At 35.3% G+C, this 25765-nt stretch overlaps 1 protein-coding gene across 2 annotated transcripts in view; it reads right to left on the bottom strand.

Moving 5' to 3' along the window:
• Positions 1 to 25765, bottom strand: part of SNX7 (sorting nexin 7) — a gene marked incomplete at its 3' end in the record, with an annotated part of 86333 nt that overhangs the window by 35449 nt on the left and 25119 nt on the right. For both annotated transcript variants that reach the window (XM_080692648.1, XM_080692649.1), the window contains 4 exons: positions 25564 to 25728; positions 20634 to 20832; positions 16106 to 16305; positions 13246 to 13332 (listed from right to left, as the gene is read on the bottom strand). In XM_080692648.1, coding sequence (XP_080548774.1) covers positions 13246 to 13332; positions 16106 to 16305; positions 20634 to 20832; positions 25564 to 25728 — 651 coding nt within the window. The remainder of the gene's footprint in view (positions 1 to 13245; positions 13333 to 16105; positions 16306 to 20633; positions 20833 to 25563; positions 25729 to 25765) is intronic.

Raw genomic sequence — 25765 nt, 5'->3', positions numbered from 1 at the left:
GTTACTATGGTAGTCTGGTTTCAATTCTTTGGAGTAGATACCCAAGAGTTGTGTATCTGGGTCATTAAGATAGGTTTATTCCCATTTTTTTTTTTTTTTTTTAGATACTGGGGATTGAACTCAGGAACATTCTATCTCTGAGCTACATCCCCAGCAATATTTTTTTTTATTATTTATTTTGAAACAGGATCTCACTAAGTTGTGGAGGGTCTCACAAGCTGCTGAGGATGGCTACGAACCTGCAATCCTCCTATCTCAGCCTCCAAGCTACACTCCCAGCCCTATTTATTTATTTAATTTTTTTTGCAGTTCACCCCCAGCCCTATTTTTTTATTATTATTTTGAAACAGGGTCTCATTGAGTTGCCAAGGGCCGCACTAAGTAGCTGAGGCTGGCTGTGAACCTAGCTCTTCCTGTCTCAGCCTCCCAAATGCTGGGATTATAAACCTGCACCACTATGCCTAGCTCCCAGTCCTATTTTTTGATTCTTTATTTTGAAACAGAATTTCACTGAGCTGTCTGGGAACCTGTGATCCTGTCTCAGCCTCCCAAATGCTGGGATTATCAGTGTGCCCCACCACACCTGGCTCTTCTGCATGATTCTTAATGCTGAAACCTATTTTACCTACTCTGGTCTTTTGTTGCTCCTAATGAATATATGGACTGATTTTTTTAGATCTGTGAAGAACGACTGATCATGGGAATTGCATTGAATCTGTAGATCACTTTTGGAAGAACAGCCATTTTGATGATATGTATTCTGCCTATCTAAGAGCATGGGTGATCTTTTACTTTTTAAGATCTTCAATTTCTTTCTTTAGTGTCTTATAATTTTTATTGTGGAGGTCTTATACCTCCTTGATTAGATTTATTCCTAGTACTTTATTGATTTTGAGGTTATTGTGAATGGAAATGTTTTCCAGTTTCTTTTTCAGTGGATTTATGTCTGACATATAGAAAATCTTCAATTTTTAGATGGATTTTGTATTAAAATACTGCTGAATTTGTTAATCAGTTCTCATAGTCTTTTAGTTTAGCTTATTAGCTCTTGTAAGTATATACTCTGCAAATAGAGACAAATTTCAGTTCTTCTTTTCCTATTTGTATTCCTTTGATTTCCTTTTCTTGTCTTATTGCTCTGGCTCGAGTCTCTAGTACTATTTTGAAAAGGAGTGGTGATAGTGGGCATCCTTGTCTTATTTCTGATTAAAATGGAAACTCTCCTAATTTTTTCCTATTCAATATAATAGTGCTTGTGGGTTTACTGTATATTGCCTTTATGATGTTGAGGTAAGTTCCTTCTATTCTAATTATCTGTGGTGTTTTTAACACAAATGAATGTTATATTTTGTCTGATGTTTTTTTCAGTCTATTGAAATAATCATGTGATTTCTCTCCTTAGTTCTGTTTATGTGGTGAATTACATGGATTGCTTTTCTAATGCTGAATCAGCCTTGCATTTCTGGGATGAACCTGGCTTGATCATGGTGGATAATTGTCTTCATGTGGTTTTGAAGTTGCATTGCTAATATTTTGCTTATAAGTTTTGTGTCTAAGTTTATCAGCAATATTGGTCTATAGTTTTCTTTACTTGAGCTGTCTTTATTTGGTTTTGGTTTTGGTATTAATGTGATGATTTCTTCATACAATGTGTTTGCCAGAATCCTATCGCTTTCTATTTCATAGAATCAATTAAGAAGTATTGGGATTAGATCTTCTATAAAGGTTCAAAAATATTCGGCTGTGAAACCATCTGGACCTGAGCTTTCTTTGATTGAAGGGTATTTATTGCTTTCAATCCCTTTGGTTGCTATTGGTATATTTAAATTTTCTATTTCTATACCTTGGTTCTAAATTTTCTATAAAAATGGTTGCACCTATATTTAGAGTATAAATGTTGATTATTATTATGTCCTGTTGATTGTTCCTTTTCAGTAAAAAATAACCAGCTTTGTCTCTTCTGATAAGTTTAAGCTTAAAGTCTACTTTGTCTGATATGAGAGTTGCTACTCCTGCTTGTCTTTGAGTTCCATTACTTGTAAAGGTGTGTTTCTTGCAGACAGCATATAGATGGGTTATGATCTTTTATTCATTTTGCCACTTTATGTCTTTTAATTGAGGGTTTGCGGTCATTGATATTCAGGGTAATTACTGAGGGATGATTTTTAATTCCTAACATTTTGAATTATAATTTCTGTTTGAGCTTTTTAGTTCTGTTTTAGTGTTTGTTCTTCTTTGCCTATTGGTTCATTTGATGGAAATCATCTTTTATTTGGTTCTGGTGTTTATTTTTATTTCTTCTTTGTAATTTATTTCTCTGAATATTTCATTTAGTGCTGTTTTGAAATACAATTCTTTCAGCTTCTGTTTGTCATGGAAGATTTTTGATTCTCTTTCAAATTAAAAGCATATCTTTGATATGTAGTCTTGGCTAGAAGTTGTTTTCTTTCAGAGTTTGAAATATGTTGCTCCATCCCCCCTTTGCTTGCATTACTTTGTTTGAGAAATATGGAGTGATTCTTATTGGTTTGCCTCTAAATGTCCCTTGGTCTTTTGCTCTCATTGCAATTAAGGTTCTCACCTTGGCCTTGATGTTAGTCAATTTGATTATTACATGGCATGGTGAACCTATTCTCTAATCTTGTCTAATGGGGGTTCTATATGTTTCCTGTACCTGTGTACAGAACTCACTTTCTATGGGAACTTCTGATATTTCTCAGGAATGATTTTTTAATCTTTTGGTTTCAGCTTCTAGGCCATCTTTTATACCTATTATTTTTAGGTTTGCTCTTTTAAAGGTATCCCAAAACTCTTAGCTGTCTAATTGATTTTTCTAAATTATAAACTATGTGTTCTTTTTTGGGAATAGTCATCTTCTAATAGTGAGATTCTGTTTTCCATGTGGTCTAGTCTGCCGTTTGTGGTTTGCAATGATGTATTCATTCACTGCATCCTTCAATTCCTTTAGAGTTTCTTTTTGATTCTTATTCAGGGAATCAAAAAGCTTCCCACCTTGAAAGGCCTTTTCTGATCACATTAGCTGAAGTTCTTGTCTCTACTGGTATTTTCTATCTGATTACCCTGCTTTATGTTCTCCATAGCACAAATCACTATCTAAAACTATTGATTTGCTGACTATGTTCTCACTTATCTTCAATTTTCTATTGGCCTGCAAGCTCCTTAGAAAGAGGGGTTTAACAGACACTGGATTCCCTTCCACCCATTTTTGGACATTAAAAGAACCAAGCCACTGGTTGACTTTTAAGGCCTCAGTTTTTCTATCTATAAAAATCAACTAAACTACTGTATACCTCATTTGATGGTCTAGACAAATGATTAGTAAAAGGTCTGGCACACAGTATGTAGTCAAAAGATGTTAAATTCAGCCATGCATGGTGGTGCATTCTTGTAATCACAGTAATGGAGAGTCTGTGACAGAAAGATTTCAGGTTCAAGGCTAGCCTCCGTAACTTACTAAGACCATCAGCAAATCAACAAGATCTTGTTTAAAAATACAAAATAAAATAGGACTGAGTGTAGCTTGGAAGTAGAGTTCCCCTGGGTTCATCCCCAATACTACCAAAACAAATAGAAGAAGAAGAAGAAGAAGAAGAAGAAGAAGAAGAAGAAGGAGGAGGAGGAGGAGGAGGAGGAGGAGGAGGAGGAGGAGGAGGAGGAGGAATTAAATATTTGGGCCAAGAACTTAAGTTTCATGGTGATGTGACTGAGGCATTTCCTTCCCACAAAAGTGACTCCCCAATTGACAAAAGATTCAGTAGAGAGAAAAGGCTGACTCGTCAAAGTCTAGAAATCTATAATGAATCAAAATGTATTTAATATACTAAATGTACTTAATGTACAAAATGTACTAATATTGTAATAAGCTAGCAAAAAAATCAAAACTACACACTCTATTCATTGTGGTAATACAATTCTTGACTTTTAATACTATTTAAATATTTGTAGTTTACATTATATGCACTCTAAAATTTTATATTTTCACACTCTAATTTACTAAAATTTTCAGTAACACAAGTTTTAGATTTAAATATATGAGTCCATCTTCAAAAACCTTTTCTTAAAATAAGCATTATTTCTGCTTGTTGATGGATAAAGAATAATTAGTGTCTGATTAAGGTCACAAGTTAAGTAAAAGTGAATCAAAACCCTCTTGCAGTTTCTGGCTCCCAGTGTTTTTGCTCTCAGCATAATCAAATATTTATTGAGTGGCCAGATAGATCTAGGAATGAAAGAGATATGCAAGACAGACCCGCAGGACACATTTCTTATTAACAACCTGTTTAAATTAGAAAGAAATTGAATCTATTTTGATTTTCTGCATAGGACAGCTGTTAAAACTATTATATTCATGGCTGGTGTATGCCACAATACAAACCATAAATCCAAAGGAGACCATAAGTAGAATTTCTTAAAAACCTAAAGAAAAGTGACTGGAATTTTAAACCACTCCTTTTACTTATCCATCTGTTACTTTCTCTGTTGCAGTGAAGGAATATAGAAAAAAAAATGCAGTATTTCTAGGAAAGGACACAGGACTTACAGTCTTTCTTAGGAAAATCATGTATAAAAAAATTACACTGTCTTTGCCCTCTCCCACCTCCAACACACAGGCTCTATTCAAACCTGTGAGTTTACAGGTTCTTTTTTCATATTAGTAAACTTCATTACACAGTTTCTTCTCTAAGCAGATTTAATTGGTAAAATTTTGGAAGTACAAATTTTTTTTTCTCACCTCACAATCCAATATCTCCTAACTAGTTTTCTGGATAACAGTTACACAAACTATTCATTGCACAGTTTACTGTTCAAAACAGACATGCTGGTGTCTGTTTTGACATAAAAATAAAAATTACTGAAAGTGCATTAATTTTTTTGGTCACAGATATGTTGCAAAAATAATGTTGATTTTTGAGATGATTTGGAATACTTGGTCTCTAGTTATTATTTGTTAATTTGTTTCTGACCTGATACATGTTAAATTTAACGATGCTTTCCAAAATTATACTCTACTAGTTTCAAGAAAGCACGTTGTTGGAAAACAGAGTACAAAGAGAAAATAGGAGTATAAAAATACAATGTGAAATGAGTGGTGTGAATGAATCACAAATACACACTTGCCAGGCAGAAGTGGTCAGAACCAGGGTCCTCAACAGTCTAGGAATGAATGCAAAGAGTTAGCTACAGCAAGGCGTGGTGGTGCAGGCCTATCATCCAAGTACTTAGGAGGCTGAGACAGGAGGTTGAAGGCCAGATTCAGCAACTTAATTAGAACCCTCAGAAACTTAGCAAGATCCTTTCAAACCAAAAAATAAAAAGGGCTAGGGCTGCTGCTCAAAGTCACAATGTCCCTGAATTCAATCTCCAGCACAAAAAAAAAAAATAACAACAAATAAAATAGACTACAAAGTGGGATTGGATCTAATATAAAGCCAAAATGTGAATGAGCTGAAAACCTACTACTCAGCAGTGATGTACTCTACTGCTGATGCTGAGATGTAAATTAAACCTTCTCACGAGTCCTTTTATAAAAAAAAATATAAGGTGTTTGGTGCCATTGATGCTAGTCATAAATGGATTTATGGTTCTCCTTAAAAAGTCCTTAATTACACATCAATATAGTATCTAGTATTAGTTTAAATAATTCCATTAGTACAGTGCCTGGTACAGTATCTAGTATTAGATTAGTTTAAATAATTCTATAGGAGTCCAAAACATAACTTCTGATACTCTGCATAAATTCAGACACATTAAAAGAAGCCATTCGATTTCCTAGAGGGGAATGTGAGGAGCTCAGGAGTCAGCTCCAACCAACTGCTTCTTTTCTCCCTTTTTCTTCCTTTTCTTCCCTCCCTTCCTCTTTTCCTTCTGTCACCTTCCCTCATTCCCCTCTTTGATTTTTTTTTAACAAGATGAAGGTCTAATAAACAGGACTTGTAGCCACTACTTCCATATACTGATCTGGAAGTATGATATGCACAATATATACTTCAAAGAAAATGCCTCATCAATTTTTATAAAAATACTTACAACCTCACCTTGGTTAGGCACTGGGCTATGGTTTTCAATATGCTAACAAAAAAAAATACTCTAAGAAGACATTATCCATATCTTTTGTAGCTAAGGAAACTAAAGCACTTGCCCCAAACTACAAAGGCAGAAAGTGGCCTTTCTGCACATATTCCTGTGGTTTCATTCATGCACAATACTGCAGTTGGAATGAAAACTATGCATTAAATACTTTTTCCAGAACTGCTCTACATAGAAAAGCCACAGGCACAAGAACAAGTGGCACAGAAAAAAGGCCAAAAGGATAAAATTTCAAATAATGATTCCAAATTCAACAGACTTTTGTTTACAAGGCAGACAGTAATTTTTTTTACTATTATCATTTTAAAAATTATCTTGTATAAGTGTACATAAATAGAAGCGCATGAATTTTTCCCTTTACCAGCAATGCCAAAAAGCCCTGACCAACAGACTTGGTAAGAAGGTGCAGCTGTAACAGTGTCCTATGCACTCCTTCCTACTGTCTTCTGGGTGGAGGATGTGACCTTCTCCCTCCCACCTCCAAGTCTCCCTGGCTACCCTAAAGGGTAGGAATGGGGACCTGTCACCTAGAAGTTAAGGACAACATTATATTTATAAGCTAATTATATTTTATTCAGAGACTTTCCAATACCTCAATTTATGAGAAAAAAAATAAATGCTGTCTCCCATCTAAAAACTTCCATTTATAACTCTGTATCCCAATAGTTGAGTTCATGCATTTCCTGGGTACAATCCAAATTGCCAACCATGCCATATACTTATTCTGTATGCTCTGAAGGTCCTCTGGATTCCAGCGTCACTCATCAACCATTCCCTAATCCCTATCTAGCATGTGTATGTGAATCCAAGATGCTGCTACACTATGTGTTTGTTTTAAAGGGGAGACCAAACATTTCTTTGCTTTTTAAAATACAGAATCTATTCTCCACTCCCCTTCTTACTTCCTGGAGAACTCCAGGTTTCCCAGTATCTGCAACTAGGAGGCTAGTCCTAGTGAAATCTCATGGTGACATTACCATTTCAGGTGACTGGTATGATCATGGCTTTACACAGTCCTGACAGGAAGCCTGAGGAAAAGTTTGCTGGATGACCTCTAGGATAAGCTGAAAAGCCTTTGCTGATTCCAGTGGAGTTGTGCTATACTTTACTGCTGTGTGAGCATGTGCATATGACTGTGTGTGTTTCTATGTGATATGCAGAGAGAGGAAAACAAGTCATATTAGGAAATGGAGCTGCTTGAAAAAAATAACCTCAAGAAAAGATAAGGGGACAAAGTGAGATAGCAAACATCTCAGAACAGGCAACCTTTTTCTACTACTATAATAAAAGCTCACTAGCTCAATATTATCCTTTTTTTTAAAAGCTTACTAGACTTAGACAGAAGGCAGTCTTGCTCTGTGTAGCATTTATTATAATACTACCAAGATCATTTGAAAATTAATAACCACCCTTTGAGACTGAGAGTAAAACTCTGGTTCAAAACTGGTAAGTCACACAGAACAAGGACCAACCTGGATAAATTTGGTTACTGTTTTCCCTGAATGTGGCTCTATGCAAATCCACATTATACTGATCTTACAAAAATGAATTTTTTTTGCTCACATGAATATACTGCTAAACAGCTATGGCATTATATCTAGATCCAAATTTCAGAGTCTTTGCACATATTGCTAAATGTCAAATGTATTCATATTCATTTATATTTAAATGCTGCTTTGAGTGGAAAATTATAAATCATCCATTCAAAAATAAAAATAAAAATAAAATGGAGATGCAGCATTATTTAGCACCACAGATGAATCTTATTTACTTTACAGTTAAGTAGTGAAATGAATAAGCATTTTCAAACAGAAGCTCTGACTGAAAACTTATAACCAAACTGCAAAACCCACAGGTTCCTCTAAACCTCTGAGTTCTCTTCCTAACGCAGTTGGTGATACGCATTTACCACTAGTCAAAATTCTCTTACTTTCAAAGAGCAAGGTGTATTTTCTTGAATATCTTCTTTATTAGTTCATTACTATACAAGTCTCAAATTCCTTTGAAATATTTTATCTAGGTAAAATATGTTAATTATTCTGTACTAATTTTTTTTTTTTTTTTATAAAGGCTTCACTAATAGAACGAAGCTGGGCATGGCTGCACAGGCCTGTAATCCCAGTACTTGGGAAGCTGAGACAGGAGGACAGCAGGCTCAAGTACAGCCTTGGCAACTTAGCAAGACCCACAGCAACTTAGCAAGATCCTGTTTCAAAATAATAAATAAATAAATAATAAATAAATAAATAAATAAATAAAACAGCTGCGGGTATAATTCAGAGTTGGAATGCTCTTGGGTTCAATCCCTACAACCACAAAAACATAAAACAAAACAAAACAAAACAGAATAAAAAAATGGAGGAGTAGTAAAATAATAAGTGATCCCAGTTAGACCTGCTTAGCTCACGAGCAGTCAAAGCTATATACATTCCCTTTCCTTTTCACCAGCCACTCTTTCTCTGCTTCTTCCATTATCGTTGACTTCTTAATGTAAGAATATGCCAAGGCTCTGCCCTAGGACTTCTTTCTTCTCTCTTCTCTCTTCCTTTAATGACCTCAACTAATTGCATGGCTTTAAAGAAACAATATCCAATATCCAGCAGCGCCCCTTCCCTAACCTGTGGATTTTTACTGTAATTCCCTACATAACCTCTCCATGTTGGCACATTAATGTTACATGTCCAATTCTCCAAATATAATACCATTAGACAATATACTATAAATTTTAATTAATTATTTACTTATTTTATCCTATCTACTAGAATGTATACCTCATAAGGACCTGCTTTCTTGACCACTGTTCCTTCAGAACTTGAAATAATATCTCTCTTGGTAGGAACTCAATAAAATTTATTCAAAAATATTGTTGAAAGATGGGTGTAATAACATGCCTGTGATTCCAGTATTGGAAAGCTGAGATAGGAGGATCAGTTTCAAGGCCAGACTCAGCAACTTAACAAGACCCTCCACAATTTAATGAGACCCTGTTTCAAAATAAAAAAATAAAGCAAATGTGGGTGTAACTCAGTGGCATAATACCCCTGAGTTCAATACCCAATATCACAAAATAATACCAAGTTTTTTGTTGAAGGCCTCTACCTTAAATAGCATAACAACATGGAATTGCAAATCTCAATTTTTTTTCTTCCTTTCTTACTCTGAGCTCAGTTTAGAGGAGCTAATAATTGCCCATCTTATATCTATAAATGTCAGTGACTAGTGTTACCCTTATTCATTGTTACAGAACACTACCTTTCACCCACTTCACTATCAAACTAACTCGAGCTCTGCCACTGCATGGCCACCTCTTGAGCTCAGGCTCTCAGTGGGTCCCTACTGCCCAATGGATAAGGCCTAGACTCAGCCTGACAAGCAAGGCTCCCTGCCCCACAGACTACGGCATCTCCTGAAATCACATCCCCTTATCTCCCCTCCACCATGTTCTCCATAACCAGTCTTTCTTCTCTAGTTCGGCTGCTCTTTGAGCTTCTACTACTTTTAATAATATCCATTCTACCTAAAATATACCCCTTGCCCTGGACTGTTCAATGAAAAATTCCTTAGTGGGCCCATCTCAAATATCAGGACCCATTTCAAATATTTCTGTTGTGTATAGGTCATTTAAAAAGATGACTTTAACGTTGTGAAATAAAAACTACAAACTACAAACTGTAAAAAGCAGCTACTTTATGACTCGCCAGGTAATAAATCAAGAGACTCATTATCAAATATTATTTTAGTTTGTATAAAAACATACAAACTTTGTGGGCATATTTGTGTGAATGAGTCAAAGTAATTATTGCTGATTTACAGTGCAGTCAGAGTCACAAGCAAGGTAAAAAGACCAAAGCCTTGTATTTGCATGCCACAAAACCCATATAAAGGTCACCTGATATACTCAACTTGACCTCTGAAATGTTGTATCACTGATTTTTCTACCTAATAATTATAATGCTGCTAATCTCTGTTTTTTTGGGATAGCCTCCTTTCACTGACTTTTTTTATGAGTCACTTTACTGGATTTGCACATGGCATACCACCCAAAGGTGACTTTGATGGAACCTCTGAAGGCAGCCCCAGTGGGTCTTCATAGAAATGGCCCCAGGGTTGTCTCCAAAGTGGCCCTGCCTGAGTTGCCATGGTAAACAACCAGGCAGATTGCTATATTCAGTTCTCTGCCAGGGTCGCCATGGTGACTGCAAAGGACTGCTCCTTAGAAGGACCTCACAAGGGCGAGTTTCCATGGTGACCCTATCCTGCATATTTCTAAGCAAACTTCCCTTTGGTTGTTCTGTGGCCATTCCTGGCAGGTTCATTTTTAGATTAACTCGGGAAGATTTCTCCCAAAGATGCTATCATTACACATAGGGATTAGAAGTGAGAAGGCTTGTAAACAAATTAACTATCAGAAAATGTAAACAATGACATTCACAAATCATTGCATCAGTCCCTATACATTTCTAGGAAGAATCTGTTTCGATGGGTAACAGAAAACCACTGCAATGATTTGATTAAATGTTTCTGCTTCAAATCTTAATTGGTTAAATGCATTTTATATACTATAATACAAATACTGAAAGTTACAAATTTCTCCAATCTTATAACACACCAGCAATGTAGGTATTAAATACAGTGGGCATGGCATGCACCAAAAGTGAAGTCATATATACAGATTCATCAATAGGCAATAATGCACTATGAAGGAAATTTTTATAGAACAAAAGAAAAAATATTTGCAAGTCAAATGAAAAGAGTGTGTGTGTGTGTGTGTGTGTGTGTGTGTGTGTGTGTGTTTGTTTAGTTGAGCTGGAAAATTCTAGCAATTTTTGAACCTAAGCTATATTTTCCCTGTACATTTGTGGTTGGAACAACTCCACCTAATTTTTCTTTCATTTTAAAATATGAATACAGGTCATTTTGAACAGATGCTTGGTATGTAAGTCATGTTATTATCCTCCTGAAACTTTGAAATACTTACTTTCTTTAGCATTTAGTCAAGAACAAGATTTTTTTTTTTTTTTTTTTTTTTTTTTGGTGGTACTGTGGGTAGAACCCAGGGGCTTTCTACCTCTGGGCTATACTCCCAGACCTATTTTATTACTTGGAAAGAGGGTCTCACTAAGTTGCTGAGAACCTCACTAAGTAGCTGAGGCCAGCTTCGAACCTGTGTAATCCTCCTGTTTTAACCTCCCAAACACGGTGATTACAAGTATGCGCCACCACGCCCGGCAAGGGCAAGATTTTATCTAACAACTGAAACTGAATAACCTTAAATGTTTTAAGGAATAAAAAATAATTCTAAAATTCAAAAATACAATTAAATATCTACACATGTCTACTCTTCTTTGTTCCATGTAACTAACTCTAAAAAGTATATACATATAAGTTTTCTCTTTGAAGAAGAAAACAGTTAATCTTGGGTTCCTTCTTTTCTTCTCATCTTGTGCTAAAAATGCACATGATCTACCCCTGGAACAGTAGTTTCCTTAAGCTCTATGTTATTTGTTATTCTTTCAAACAGATTCCTCTGTCCCTCTGTCCATAGCAACCCATCACTTCCCACTCACATTCCACCCAGAAGAAAAAAATTCCAGTTTGGAAAATACATATATTTCAAGAAGCACCAGTATAATTCATAGTAACTTTTTAGTAAAGTCTCAGTGTTCTGCATAGAGCTGCCTTTATAGACTTCTTGCTTCAAAACTTTAACATGTTTTAATGATTCTGAGAAGTCACACCAATTTTCATCTTTTTTCACTAAATATCTATTAAGTGACTATCACAGGTCAGGGTAGGAGCTGGGAATGCCTCAGTGAATAAATCAAAGATTCCTCACATTAAGGTTTTTACTTTTAGATTATGGAGAGAAAGAAATATTTTAAATGTTGATTAGGAAATCAGATATTATAGTGATTAAAAAAAAAAGAAAGCTAAAGTAGGAAGGAGGGATGAAAGTTCGTGACCATGTCAGGGTGAGGGAGGTACAATGATCCAGACACACAGGGGGATCTCAAGGACACTCCCGCACACCTGAACAAAGAGCACTGGAGGCCCATCGAGATCCTTCAAGAAAAAAACTCACAAAGTATTCTCTATAGAGCACGCAGTAGATGTTAACCAGACTGAGAGTTGTTATTGGTTTTTTTTTTTCTCACCTCTATACTTGCTCTCTGAGAAGTAGCATGGTCTGAGATAATCATGAGATACCATCACCTTCAATCCTACCTCTGTGTTTCAAAAGCTATAAATACTTGGGCAACTCACTATACTTTTCAAGTCTCCTCCTCAAATACATATGCATTTTTGGTGGTACTGGGGGTGGAACCCAGCGGCTTTCTACCTCTGGGCTATACTCCCAGACCTATTCTATATTTTACTTGGAAACAGGGTCTCACTAAGTTGCTGAGAGCCTCACTAAGTAGCGGAGGCTGGCTTTGAACCTGTGTGATCCTCCTGTCTCAGCCTCCCAAGTGCAGGGATCTCAAGTGTGTGCCACCATGCCCAGCCCCTCCTCAATTTTAAAATGAAAATAATGAATCCAATCTGATAGCATTACCCAGAAAATATATAAATAAAATAAAATAAAAATACCAAAATGCTATGGGCAAAACCATATAATGCCTGAAATTTGCTTTAGAAAATTTTAGATAAAAAAGGTATGTATGTGGGAGTAGAAAGATAGATGAAAAACATAAGACAAAAGAATTGTATGGACAAAATTAAATTTGAAAATAAAAATGCTTTTTTGGTAAATCTTTTCACCAATAACTAGAAAAGATACAAAGCAACACTAACTTATTTTGTATAACTATCATATAATATTAAAAAAATGTAAATTTATTTACTAAATAACTAACCTGTAATAATATCACAAATCTTCATATCTTCCTGTAACATATTATGCCCTTTTTAAAACACTGACTTCAGACTTACCTTATGAATCATAAGTCAGAAATGAAGAAAAGTATTGTTAAGCTTAAGACTAATGTGGTATTAATTATATAGCAAATTTGGGGGAGAAATTTTAGTATCCTTTATTGAGTGCTTAGAAATACTTATGCAATAAAGGTATATGCTGCTAATAAAGATTTTAGACAATGAATTCTAAATGATTATATCAAGAAACTTAAAACTTACTGAATCAGTATCTGCCATTTTATAGGTCAAAGCTTCCACTTTGGAATCCAGTTCTGCTTGAATCTGGTCTCTCCTTTTCATAACACCCTTCATATTAGAACACAAGGATAAAGTAAGTTGCGCTTGGTTTTAGTCGTCCTTTTCTATAACACAAGTATATAATTCAATATATGAACAGCTATCAGGATTACATTCCCCATGCCATCAGTTATTTGGGAGAATCGAGTACATTTAAAAAGTTGGGTTTTTCAATCTTTAAAATCTCAACTCTAAGCAGTTATTTAAAAAAATTTTTAAATAAATCTTTTCTTGGTTTTCCCAAATGTATACTTTTTAGGTTCATGCATTACAAGTATGTTCAACATTTGTTGTTCAACTCTTGAAAAAGACCAAAGAATAAAGTAACTCGTCACAAATAAGGTCAATGGAAACACAAATAGTGTATACTGGTGCAGCTGAGAGTCACAGAGGCCATTCCCCTGGCAATTCCTACAATCAGTGTAAGCCCACTTATCTGACTCCAAAGGGACAGTTAATCAAATAGGCAATTACACTGAGAATCAGAAAATTGAAGGGTACATTCACTTGGACATTTTATTCTAGTTCAAAATGTATAAATATCCATTAATTATCCAGGCTTCTGATGAGAAACATGGCCTTTACTTTGTGAGTTCCATCTTGTTTTCTCAAGTAGCTATACTTTTATGCTTAAATGTTTATAAATATAAAACACTCTTGTGAAACAACGTGAATGCAGAACCCACTTCCACATTTAATAATTTTTCCTAATTTCTCACAATGTCTTCCCCTTGCTGACTAACTTCCATGATGTTTTACTTAGACTTTCATAGAAATGAGGACTCTTTGTACACATTGTTCACTGGATTTAATAATAAAATTCTAATGAAAAAAAATGGCCCACCGAGGTAAAAAAATAATAAATTTACCCCAGGTAAACAAATAGGTCAACCAGTGATAGAAGAAGGACAGGAAATAAAGGGAAGGACCTTGTTGAGATGTGGGCTTTTATTAACAAGGAAAATATCTGGACACAGATCAAATGCATGAAAGTCAAAAAACATGGTTCTATAGCATTTGAATGAGAAGTGCAAGACTGTAGGATAAAATGTGTCTAGAGAACCACCCAGTCCAATTTTGCACCTAGTAGAATTAGTCTTAAAGCATTCAAGAGAAATTAATATTTTGTAGGTTTCAAGGAAATCAATAGAAAAATCAAAAAATTATAACAATTTCTATTATGCTTCAGTGTGTGATGGATTAATAATGTCAAAAACTCTGTTCCTTTCTCTAATACAAATGACTCACACTCTAATTTAGTCCAATGAATTTAAGATCTGCTTCTGTAAAATACTAAGTTTCATATGCCTAGATATATTTTAAGTAAGGCTTTGCTTCATAAGATAATTAGTGAAAATTACACAGCTTTCATTATTTTCATCAAGGCATTATTTTGTATTATTTCAGCTCAGATTGAAAAAAACATTTCAATATAAAACAGAACTGGAAATGCAAAAATAATTCTACTGATTATACCATAGGAGTCTATGCCATAGTTCAATGAATTGAGGATCCATACAATAATTCTTTCTAGTTGTTCTCATAATTTTATACATATTTCATAACACAAGATTCACTTGCATAATTTCCATTTTGACATGGTATAGGGGAAAACACTACCTAATTAAGGGGAAAAAATATACAAATCAGATCTCTCTGAGGAGCCACACAAGGGGCAATCAATAATGGAGCAAAAGCAGTAATGGCCACAAAAATTGATTGAAAAAAGTAAGAGACTCCTCAGCAGTGTAACATCAGAGGCCTTTGGGATGCAAGGAGAGTTTACTTATGGGAGGACTCTAATAAAGGTGGGAACAACAGAAGCCTGAAATGTCTATATGATATTTAATGACTCTCTCAAAGGAAGCCTGGACAGGAAAAACAAGAGACAGAATTCATGCTAAAAGACTAGGTCACCTTTTCTTATCAAGGTAAAAGCAAAGTTAAAAATCCCTAGAAACCAAGGGTATAAAATACCAGAAACCAGACATGGCTTCAAGTAGAAATGTTAGAGAGGATTATATACCTGAATATAAGCTGATTCCTTCCCCTAATATCCCTAAAAAGTTAAAAATAAAAAGCAAAAAAAAAAAAACAAAAACAAAAAACTCAGAACAAGAACAGAAGGTACCAGTTTTACTGTGCAAAGTACTGTAGATACAGGACAATACTGAATGAAAAATAATAGCTTTGTAAATAGTATTGCTAAATCCCACATATCTGGAAATGTTAATTAGAACTGAAAAGGCAAAATGAAAAATGTAGAAATAACAGGAATAGAGGCCTTTTCAAGTAGTAAAACCATTTCATTTTGATGGATTTCTTCTTAGAAGCACCAGAAGGCAGAAAAAAACATCAAGATCCTACTCATGTACTTTCTACATAATGGTACTAAATGTATTGCTAAATTGAATGTACCTAAAAGCTGGAAAACAACTCTTATGAAAAGAATTTCCTAAAGTACCAAAATTTCTTTAAAGTAAAATTTTAAGAAGGCTGGAAAATGAATCATATTATTTTCTAAGTAAATCTTGATTGGGAATGCTTCAAATCTATGCTATTCTTACAAATTGCTGGTGTTGCTATTGAGTATTTCTGTCTTTTATCAATACATTCTTCCATTCATCTGTTCATGCACACAAGGAACAAATATTTATTGAAAATCTACATGCAGAATATCTAGCTAAGACAAACAGTGGTGAGAAACAGAAACAGAAATTGCCTTTAGAAAGCTCCAAGTCAGGTAAGGGACTGTGATAAAAATATAATTAGGTCTTCTTACCATTAACATTTCACTATAAAGCACATACTCATGGACCACAGGAAGCAAGGCCTCTGAGAGTCCAGACATCCGCTTTCCAGTGGCCTTACAGCATCTGTCAATGCAGCTGGCAACACCTTTTAGAGTATCAACCAGGTCTTCTTCTGAAGCTGACCACAGAATATGAATTGGGCCATATTCTTTCATTTCTTCAAAATATTCTAAAAAGATGACTTAATAAGTTCTTCAATTTACAGATATTTTCAAAATCTTTACATTATAGACAGTAAGAAATGACTATTTCTCTCCTTGTGCAAATGTTCTACTACATGAAACCAAGCAAATGAAGATCATCCTTTGTTAAACTAATCAGCCATCCCAGCCTGTCCAAGTCAGTCTATAAATAAATGACTATTCTCCAGTGTAACCAATAATAGCATCCTTTTCACAGTCAAAGGTATCCTGGCCTGGAAAATAATTATATGATTACCATGTCTATTGTAAACTTCCACCTAGCACAAACCATATCTGAGTGCCTCATAGGCAATAGGTCCTAAACAAAACATGTCTTCTTTCTCCCTTTCTTCTGATTCTACTTAATGGTAATCACTACAAAAAGATCTAAGTAAAACAATGTTTGTGTGGTGGTAGTAGTGGTGCTTGTGGTGGTGCTGTTAGGAGTAGGGTCCTCCTAGACTCCTATTTGCATGCTCACAGTTATAATGGAATCACAATTACAATATTTCTACCCAACGTCCTTCCCACCCACCTTACTTTCATGGTCACCAACACCTCTAACTTCCACTGTGCTGAACAATTCCTAACTATTCTCCCTCCTTCCATTTTTGTCATAATATATAAACACTGAAGTTTCTTATCTGAATGAGAAAGTCTTTTATGATCTGTTTCTCTCCATATCCAATTTTTGAGATTCTCTGCCCACTGTATTCTGACTCCAACCAAAATAGTTGCTCATTTATGAATATCCCATAATTTCTCTTAAACTCAAATATTTTTTGCATATCCTTTGCTTTGCCCTCTCAATTTCTGATACCCTGTGATATATTTCTAATTTTTAAGTAAAGTAAATCTCCTCTAATTCTGTTCCAAAGGATTCTTTTTTCTTCAATATGCTTGTTATATTTTGTACTCCTATTAATGTGTTATCCCATTCTATTATAACTGCTAGCATAAGTCACTTGATCCTAGTCCATATTTGCCTTAAAAGAGGGGCCGAGTCTCATCATTTGTATCTCTGAAAGTCTGATATGTAATGTATTCAATAAATATTTCCATATCAATAAAAAATGAATATATGAATATAGAGCTATGCAATACATGAAAAACTATGCTTTCAAAACCTTGAATTTCCTAGTCAGGCGTGGTGGCGCACGCTGGTAATCCCCCAGCTTGGGAGGCTGAGACAGGAGGGTTGCACAGGTTCGAAGTCAGCCTCAGCTACTCAGTGAGGCTCTCAGCAACTTAGTGAGACCCTGTTTCCAAATAAAACATAAAATAGGTCTGGGAGTATAGCCCAGAGGTAGAAAAGCACCTGAGTTTCATCCCCAGTACCACAAAACAGAAAAAAACTTGAATTTCTCTTCTAAATGTCAATAGTTTTACATTTTTATTTTCAGACAAATGATATAAAGCTTTTAGTGATGCAGAATATGCAGAGAGCATTTTTTGATATCCATAAGTACAATTTAATTCTCTATATTTAATGATCATACTATTCAGTAGAATTTACTGAAATTTATAAGATTTTTCAAAATTTAACTGTTAGAAGTTCCAAAGTGTTTTTTTGTTTGTTTGTGTTTTTTTGTTTGTTTGTTTTGCAGTACTGGGGATGGAACCCAAGGGCACTGTAACTCTGAACAATATCCCCAGCCCTATTTTTTAGTCTTTTTTATTTTTCGAAACAGGGTCCTACTGAGTTACAAAGGGCCTTGTTAAGTAGCAGAGGCTATCTGCGAACCATGATTATCCACTCTCTGCTTCCTCAATGTTGGGATTACAAGCATGCACCACCACGCCTGGCCTACAGTTTATATAATAAAGTAGATGGAAAGTCCTGGAGAACATTATGTTAAGTGAGATCAGCCAAGCACAGAAGGAGAAGGTACATATGTTTCCTCTAATATGCCCAGACTAGGGAACACAGAGGATACCAGTGGGACTCCAGATAATGGAGGGGAAATATCAGCAAAGTTTGAATGGAAAGATAGGAGAGGAGGAAGGCTGATCTTGATTAATGAGGGTCTACATCTGAATATGTGTAAAATTATGAATATGGCATGGTTACCCAGGACAACCATTGGTGGGAGGGGGGAAGGGAAAATGGGGGCAGGGGAAAAGGGCACCAAGTATAGTTTAAATATATACCATTTATGTTCAATAAAAATTTGTTAAAAAAAAAGAAAAAGTTAAATTTAAAAACAACAGAAATATTAGTTGTCACCTAAAGTTTATGATCTCTAGAGATTTTCCTAACTCCACTTTCCTGAGTTGAGGGCTATCATTTTTTATTAAACAGTGACCATACTAAACTAATATTTCTAAAATGGTATCTTTTCTCTATTTATTAATATGTTAATATATGTCACTGAATAGGTAAATATTTTTACAAAAGGAGTTTCTGTAAAATTACATAGCACTCAAATCACACATGCAAACATTGAGTTTCACTGTAACTTTTCTGCACATGTATCTATCTATTTCTCAATAAGAATTTGAGCTCAAAGATGGGTACTGTCTTAATTCCTCCTTTAACCTACAGCACAGAGAAGCAACAGAACAATTGGTCAATACAATTATACCAAATAAATTGGGAAATCCTAAGTAAAAATTACAAGGGAAAAATGTACAAAAATATGGAAGAGAGACTACTACTTATGATCATCAAATTCTTCAAGAATATGACATTTTCTGAATATGAATGAATCACGCTACATCTCAAAGCTATAAAACATTCTATTGTTTTGAATGGCATTTTGACATGTTGGCTCCAAATTCCGAAGAACAAGAAACCCTTTAAGTATGGCCCAATAGCATTCAGTCACTGAAAATGAACTCAAATTTATAAAATCTATCAAAATGTAGTTTTCCCTCTGAACATTTCACCAACACTGAAGCCTGTCAAAGATTTTTAAACCCTCCCTTTTACCCAGTTAATTAAAAACATCTTGGTATACTACAAAGCTCTCAAGTGTCAATAGTTTCCTGAGGCTTCTTTGAATTGCTGTCTAACCTAAGCATGCATTCACAATCTGCTTAACAGAACTGGAAAACCAGAATCTTGTTAAAAGAATTGGCTTCTCAGATGAAGAAAAATGGAAAAATGGTAAATACAAGAGCAAACTAAGGAAGATTAAAACAAATTATTAAACTGCATTCAGGTGCCACAATGATCTCATCAAATGTCAGTGTAAAAAAACGAAGACAGACATTGGGAAAAATATCTTCATTTATAATAACATTTTCCATCTCATTTAATAACCATCAATTCTTTGTTTTCTTCTTCTCAGAACTGTGTATCAAACCCAGGGATGTACCACTCAGCTACCTCCCCAAACCTTTTATTTTTTATTTTGAGTTAAGGTTTCACTAGGTTGCCCAGGCTGGCCTCGACCTTGTGATCCTTCTGCTACAGCTTCCCAAGTGACCGATATTTCAGGTGAGTGCCACCACGCTTGGCTTTGGGAGTCAATTCTTGATAAAGCAAATATCCTGCCACTATTCCAATCCAATATTCAGTCATTTATTTTTCAATTATTGAAAAAGATTTAACTGAGCATCCGTTATGTTTTAATTGCTGTTGAGATATTAGAAATAAAAAATAAAATAAAAATTTCTCTGCTCATTCTAATGGACATTACAATTAGTAATAGATATAGAAATTAACGGATAAGCTATCAACACAGGGACTTCTGCTTGTGTGTAATTAATTCCTCATCTCTAATACCAACTTATATTAGGAAATACATTTGCTGACTCAGCTGTGTATTTTTAGTATGGATGGAACAATAAAATCTCAAAAAGTCTTCATGGAACTAGGGAAAAATCATCATGTAATAAAGTCTAACTTATAAGCAAAAAAGTAGAAAATAAGGGAAAAAAGATCTATTTTCCAATATATAACTTTTCAGCTATAGTTGGGCAGGCCTAATATATAGTTCTGCCCCACCATCCACAACACAATGAAAATAATTACTTAAAAAAAAGATTTCCTGAAACATCACTTCTTTGATTTTAAGGTATAGTCCACATTGAATATTTAATACCATTTCACCCAAATCTTAAACTTGTGGCTTGCTTTAACGCTATTATCTCTAAACGAGAGCTAACACAAAAAGTGATTGAATAAAATAACATAGAGACTGGCCATCTCTACCTTCAAAATCATTTAGAAATAGAAATGTTCACTACCTTGCTAGGAGTAAGACACGCTTTGCAGGTGAAATTCTAGCAATGCTGCCATATTCCAACAAAGTGAAGATCCCAAAGAAATTAAACAACCCTGAAATCACACCCCAGTGATTCTACGTACCCCTTTCTTCTTTGTAAATTCTCTGAGATATTTTATCTATTAAATTAATTTTCTGGCTAAATATTTCAATAAAGTTATTCATCTCCATGAATTCCTCTGGGCGGTTTTTAACTCCTCTCATGGAAGAGGCAACAGCTCTGACCGTTTGGCCCATCCTGCTTAGCAATCCAGGCCCTTGCTTCTTGTGAGAAGAGAGTTCCTAGAAACAAAAAATGAAATATTTGTGATAAAGCAAGTAACAATATTCCAGGGCTCAGTAAAAAGAAAATCTAATTAAGAACAAGATAAAGATAAATACAACTCAGCCGGGCGTGGTGGCACACACTTGTAATCCCTGCGCTTGGGAGGCTGAGACACGAGGATTGCACAGGTTCAAAGCCAACCTCGGCTGGTTTAAGAGACCCTGTTTCCAAATAAAATATAAAATAGGTCTGGGAGTGTAGCCCAGAGGTAGAAGGCCCCTGGGTTCTATCCCCAGTACCACCAAAATAATAAATAAATAAATAAATAAATAAATAAATAAATAAATCTCTTTTTGCTTAATGGGTTTGTTTTTCCCTGTAGCACTGAGGATTAAACCCAGGAGTATTTTAACTTTGAGCTACACTCTCCATCTAATTTTATTTATTTTTTATTTTAAAATAGAATCTCACTGAGTTGATAAGGGACTCCCTAAATTGCTGAGGGTGGCCTCAAATATGGAATCCTCCTGTTTTTCCCTTCCAACACTGGGATTATAGGCATGCACCACCAAATCCAGTTTATAAAACTCTTTCTTATGCTGGGTGGTGGCGCACGCTTGTAATCCCAGTGCTTGGGAGGCTGAGACAGGAGGATCGCACGGGTTCGAAGCCAGCCTCAGCTACTTAGTGAGGCTCTCAGCAACTTAGTGAGACCCTGTTTCCAAATAAAGTATAAAGTAGGTCTGGGAGTATAGCCCAGAGGTAGAAAAGCCTCTGGGTCCACCCCCAGTATCACCATCAAAAACAAACAAACAAAAAACACCTCTTTCTTATACATCTTTAAAAAAGAAATATTGGTTTGTATATTCTGGATATTAGTGCTCTATCAGAGTGGTGGCTGGTAAAGATCTTCTCTCAATCTGTAAGTTTTCTCTATGTTCTTGGTTTCCCTTGAAGAGAAGAAACTTTTTAGTTTGATTCCATCCCACTTGTTAATTCTTGTTTTAATTTCATGCACTTTGAAAGTCTTGTTGAGAAAGTTACTGCCTGTGCCTATATGTTGGAGTGTTGAGCCTATGTCTTCCTCTAATAACTTCACAATCTCTGGTCTAATTTCCAAGTCTTTGATCCATCTTGAGTTGATTCCCATGCATGGTAAGAGGTAAAGATTTAGTTCCATCTTTCTACAAATGGATAGCCAGTTCTCCCAGAACCGTTTGTTGAAAATGCTGTCTTTTCTCCAGTGTAGGAGTTTGGCCCCTTTGTCAAAGATCAATTGACTATATGTGTGTGGGTTTGTTTCTGTATCTTCTATTCTGTTTCATTGGTCTGTATGCCTGTTGTGCCAATACCATGCTGTGTTAATTACTATTCCTCTGTAGTATAATTTAAAGTCAGGGATTGTGATGCCTCCTGCATGGTTCTTATTGCTGAGAATTGCTTTGGCTATTCTGGATCTTTTCTTTCTCCATATAAGATTCACGACTGATTTTTCTAGAGCTCAGAAGACTACACTAACAAAACAAATAACCCAATTAAGAACTGAGCAACTGAATTAAATAGAAAATTCACAAATAAGAGATACAAATGGCTAATAGATACATGAAAAAATGTTCAACATCATTAGCCATCAGAGAGATGCAAATCAAAACTACACTGAGATTCCATCTAACCCTGATCAGAGTAGCAAGCACAATGAAATCAAATAACAACAAATGCTGGCGAGGATGTGGGGAAAGAGGAACTCTTTTTCACTGTTAGTGGGAGTACAAACTAGTTTAGCCACTATGGAGATCAGTTGGAGATTCCTTAGAAAACTGGGAATAGATCCACTATATGATCTGGCTATACCACTTCTGGGTATTTGTCCAAAGGGGTTGAAATCAGAGAACTACAGTAACATATGTGTACCCATGTTCATAGCAGCACAATTCATAACAGCCAAAATATGAAACCAACCTAGGTCTCTATCAACAGATGAATGGACTGCAAAATTATAGGAAATACATACAATGGAATACTACTCAGCAATAAAGAACAAAAGCATGTCATTTGCAAAAAGATGGAAAGACCTGGAGGACATTATGTTAACTGAGATCAGCCAAGCACAGAAAGAGAAGGGACATATGTTTTCTTTAATATGCCTAAACTAGGGAGCATTGAGGATACCAGAGTGACTTGGGATAATAGAGGGGAAACCTCAGCAAAGCTAGAAAGGAAGGGGAGGGGAGGAAGAAGGCTGAGGTTGATTAATGGAGGAGCTACATTAGAATATGTGTATAAGTGTGAATGTAGCGTGGTCAACCTGGACATTCATTGTTGGGAGGGGGGAAGGGGAAGTGAGGGGCACCAAGTACTGTGTGAATGTATGCCATTGTCAATATGATCTACATTATATTGTGAAACTACAGTGTACCAATAAAAACTTAAAAATGAATAAATAAAAAACAAAAGATAAAAACAAACAAACAAACAAAAAGAAATGCTACTCTGAAGAAAATGAGTTTCACTACGGCATTCTTTCTCCTTTACAGGCTCGGTCCCCTGGATAATATTCCTTTTCAAATTACTCATGTAAAAGAAGCACATATTCTTTCCTCCAAGCATAAGTCTTTCAAAGAACAGAATGTAACAGAAGGAACAGTACTCATGGAGACACTATATGAATATGAAACCAACCAAGGTCTCCATCAACAGATGAAAGGATTGCAAAATTATAGGAAATACATACAATGGAATGCTACTCAGCAATAAAGAACAAAAGCATGTCATTTGCAAAAAGATGGAAAAACCGGGATTTGCCAGTTATATTTTGTAATAGAAAATTAATTTTAAAATCACTGCAAAATTTCTCAGGGCCCCCATGACTCCTGAATGAAAACTGGACAACTTCATTAATTATTTTGTTATAATAAAAGTTGACATTTATTGATAGTTTACTATGTTCTAGGCACTATACTTATATTATTATAGACATACAATAAACCTTGGAGGTTGGTTCTATTTTTAATTCTTATTTTATGAAAAAATGAAGGCACAGGAAGGTTAAATAACTTGTTTAACATGAAAGAGCAAGTAAGTGGAGGGTAAGAATGGAAATTCAGGCCATCTGAAAAGGCTCTGCTGTCAAGCAGAAACCTGCTTTGCACCATGAGAAGAGTTGGTAAACAGATACTATCTGACCAAGTGAGGTCAACTCTTCAACCAAGTGAGGCAGGTAAACTGTACCACCACCTCCACTGACTGGCTGTCAGTAGAGAAAGATTTGTAATAACACAGATCACTAGTTATTTTAGAGTTGACCTAGGAGGAACAGCTACAGACTTGAAAAGAGAAGAAATGCTAAAAAAAAAAAGGGGGGGGGATACAATATACATAAAATTATCCCTTCAGAAACATGGCATATTTTTTAAAAAAGGATAAAAAATTCTGATAATAGTTGCAGCTTTTGCTAAAACAAGGTTTCAACTGATGAAATAGAAGTTGAGTTAGCACATGTGAAACAAATCTTTAAATAATATTGACTACCTAATTTACAGATTAAGAAAAAATATCACTTATCCAAATAAATAATATCAAATAGCATATTGTCCATTTTTCCAGGCTTTCTTTCCTGAAAGTATTTCAGAAATATATATGTAAATATAAATATATATGATATAAAGTAAGCTTGTTTCTAAGGCAGTATAATTTTGTGTACAAAAAAATAACAGGTGCTCTCATTGACCAGGCAATACATCCTTCCAGGGGAACTACAGCATCACTGGATAGTCAGTTATCAGAGACAGCACAAATCACAACGGTGAGCTGTTGCTGCAACTACTGACTGCGGGGAATGCTTCTAACAGCATCTAAGGGTCTGAGGCCAGGCCACACGTTCATCTCACATGAGTCACAAAGGGCTCTCAGATAGCAGGACCATTTGCCATGACTGTGATCGACGTTTTAGCCTCTACCACTTTGGTAAGAAGTCAGAGATGTAAAACTCAACATTGGTCAGTAATTGTTTAGTATTGACCTTCTGTCCCATTATCTTTCTTGTTGAGTTATAGCTTCATAGTAGAAAATAAATAAGACATAAAATGGATAATTTTCCATATTAGAAATTAGGCTGCCCACACACAGTTAATTGAAGAAAGTAAGGAGTCAGAGTCTCTCTCTCTCTCCTTCTCTTGCTTTCCATTAATATTGTATATGTGGGTGTGGTACATGGGATTAAAACCAGGGGTGCTCTACCACTGAGCCACACCCCTAGCCCTTTTTATTTTTTGCTTTTGAAACAAAACCTCATTAAGTTACCACACACTGGCCTCAAACCTGCAATTCTCCTGTGTCAGCCTCCCAAGTACTAGGATAACAGGGGTGTGACACCATACCTGGCTATTTAAAAAAAAAAAAATTATCCTAACATGAAACATCCTGACACAGTATTTCTCAATATAATGTCAATAACAATATTTACATATGCTCAGTATTGACCATATATGAAATGAGTACCCTGGCATTTAAAAACAAAATCATCCACCTAAAAAGAGTATTTCTATGTAAAGAAGTTACAAGATCTCTGCAATGTGTTTATGTAGATTTGACAGGGTATTATACTTAAAGGAGTTCTATCCCGTGTCTTCAGGAAAATCCTTCATGCAAGGACACCACTGTGGGATGTATAAAGGCAAAGAAGAAGCATACAATCTACTGTATGTATTAGATGCTAAATGGTTATATGAGAATAAGTCGAAATTATTTACCCAAGCTTGTGCAGTGAGAAAAACCTTGAAGTCTTCATTAAAGGTTAACGTTGGGTGATCGGCGATTCTATTCAAAAATTTATGCAGTGCTTTCCTGCGGGTCTCAATGAAGTCATCGTTAAAGCGCTCCACCATTCCTTTCACTATAAACTTCTCTGGCAATGGCTGAGACCAGAAACACCAAAAGTAAAAACAAAGGCTA

The sequence above is a fragment of the Muscardinus avellanarius genome, assembly GCF_963383645.1.
Source record: "Muscardinus avellanarius genome assembly, chromosome: 3".
NCBI classification, from domain to species: Eukaryota; Metazoa; Chordata; class Mammalia; order Rodentia; family Gliridae; genus Muscardinus; species Muscardinus avellanarius.
Note: the sequence above shows the minus strand (reverse complement) of the source record. Positions and strands in the feature narration are given on the sequence as shown.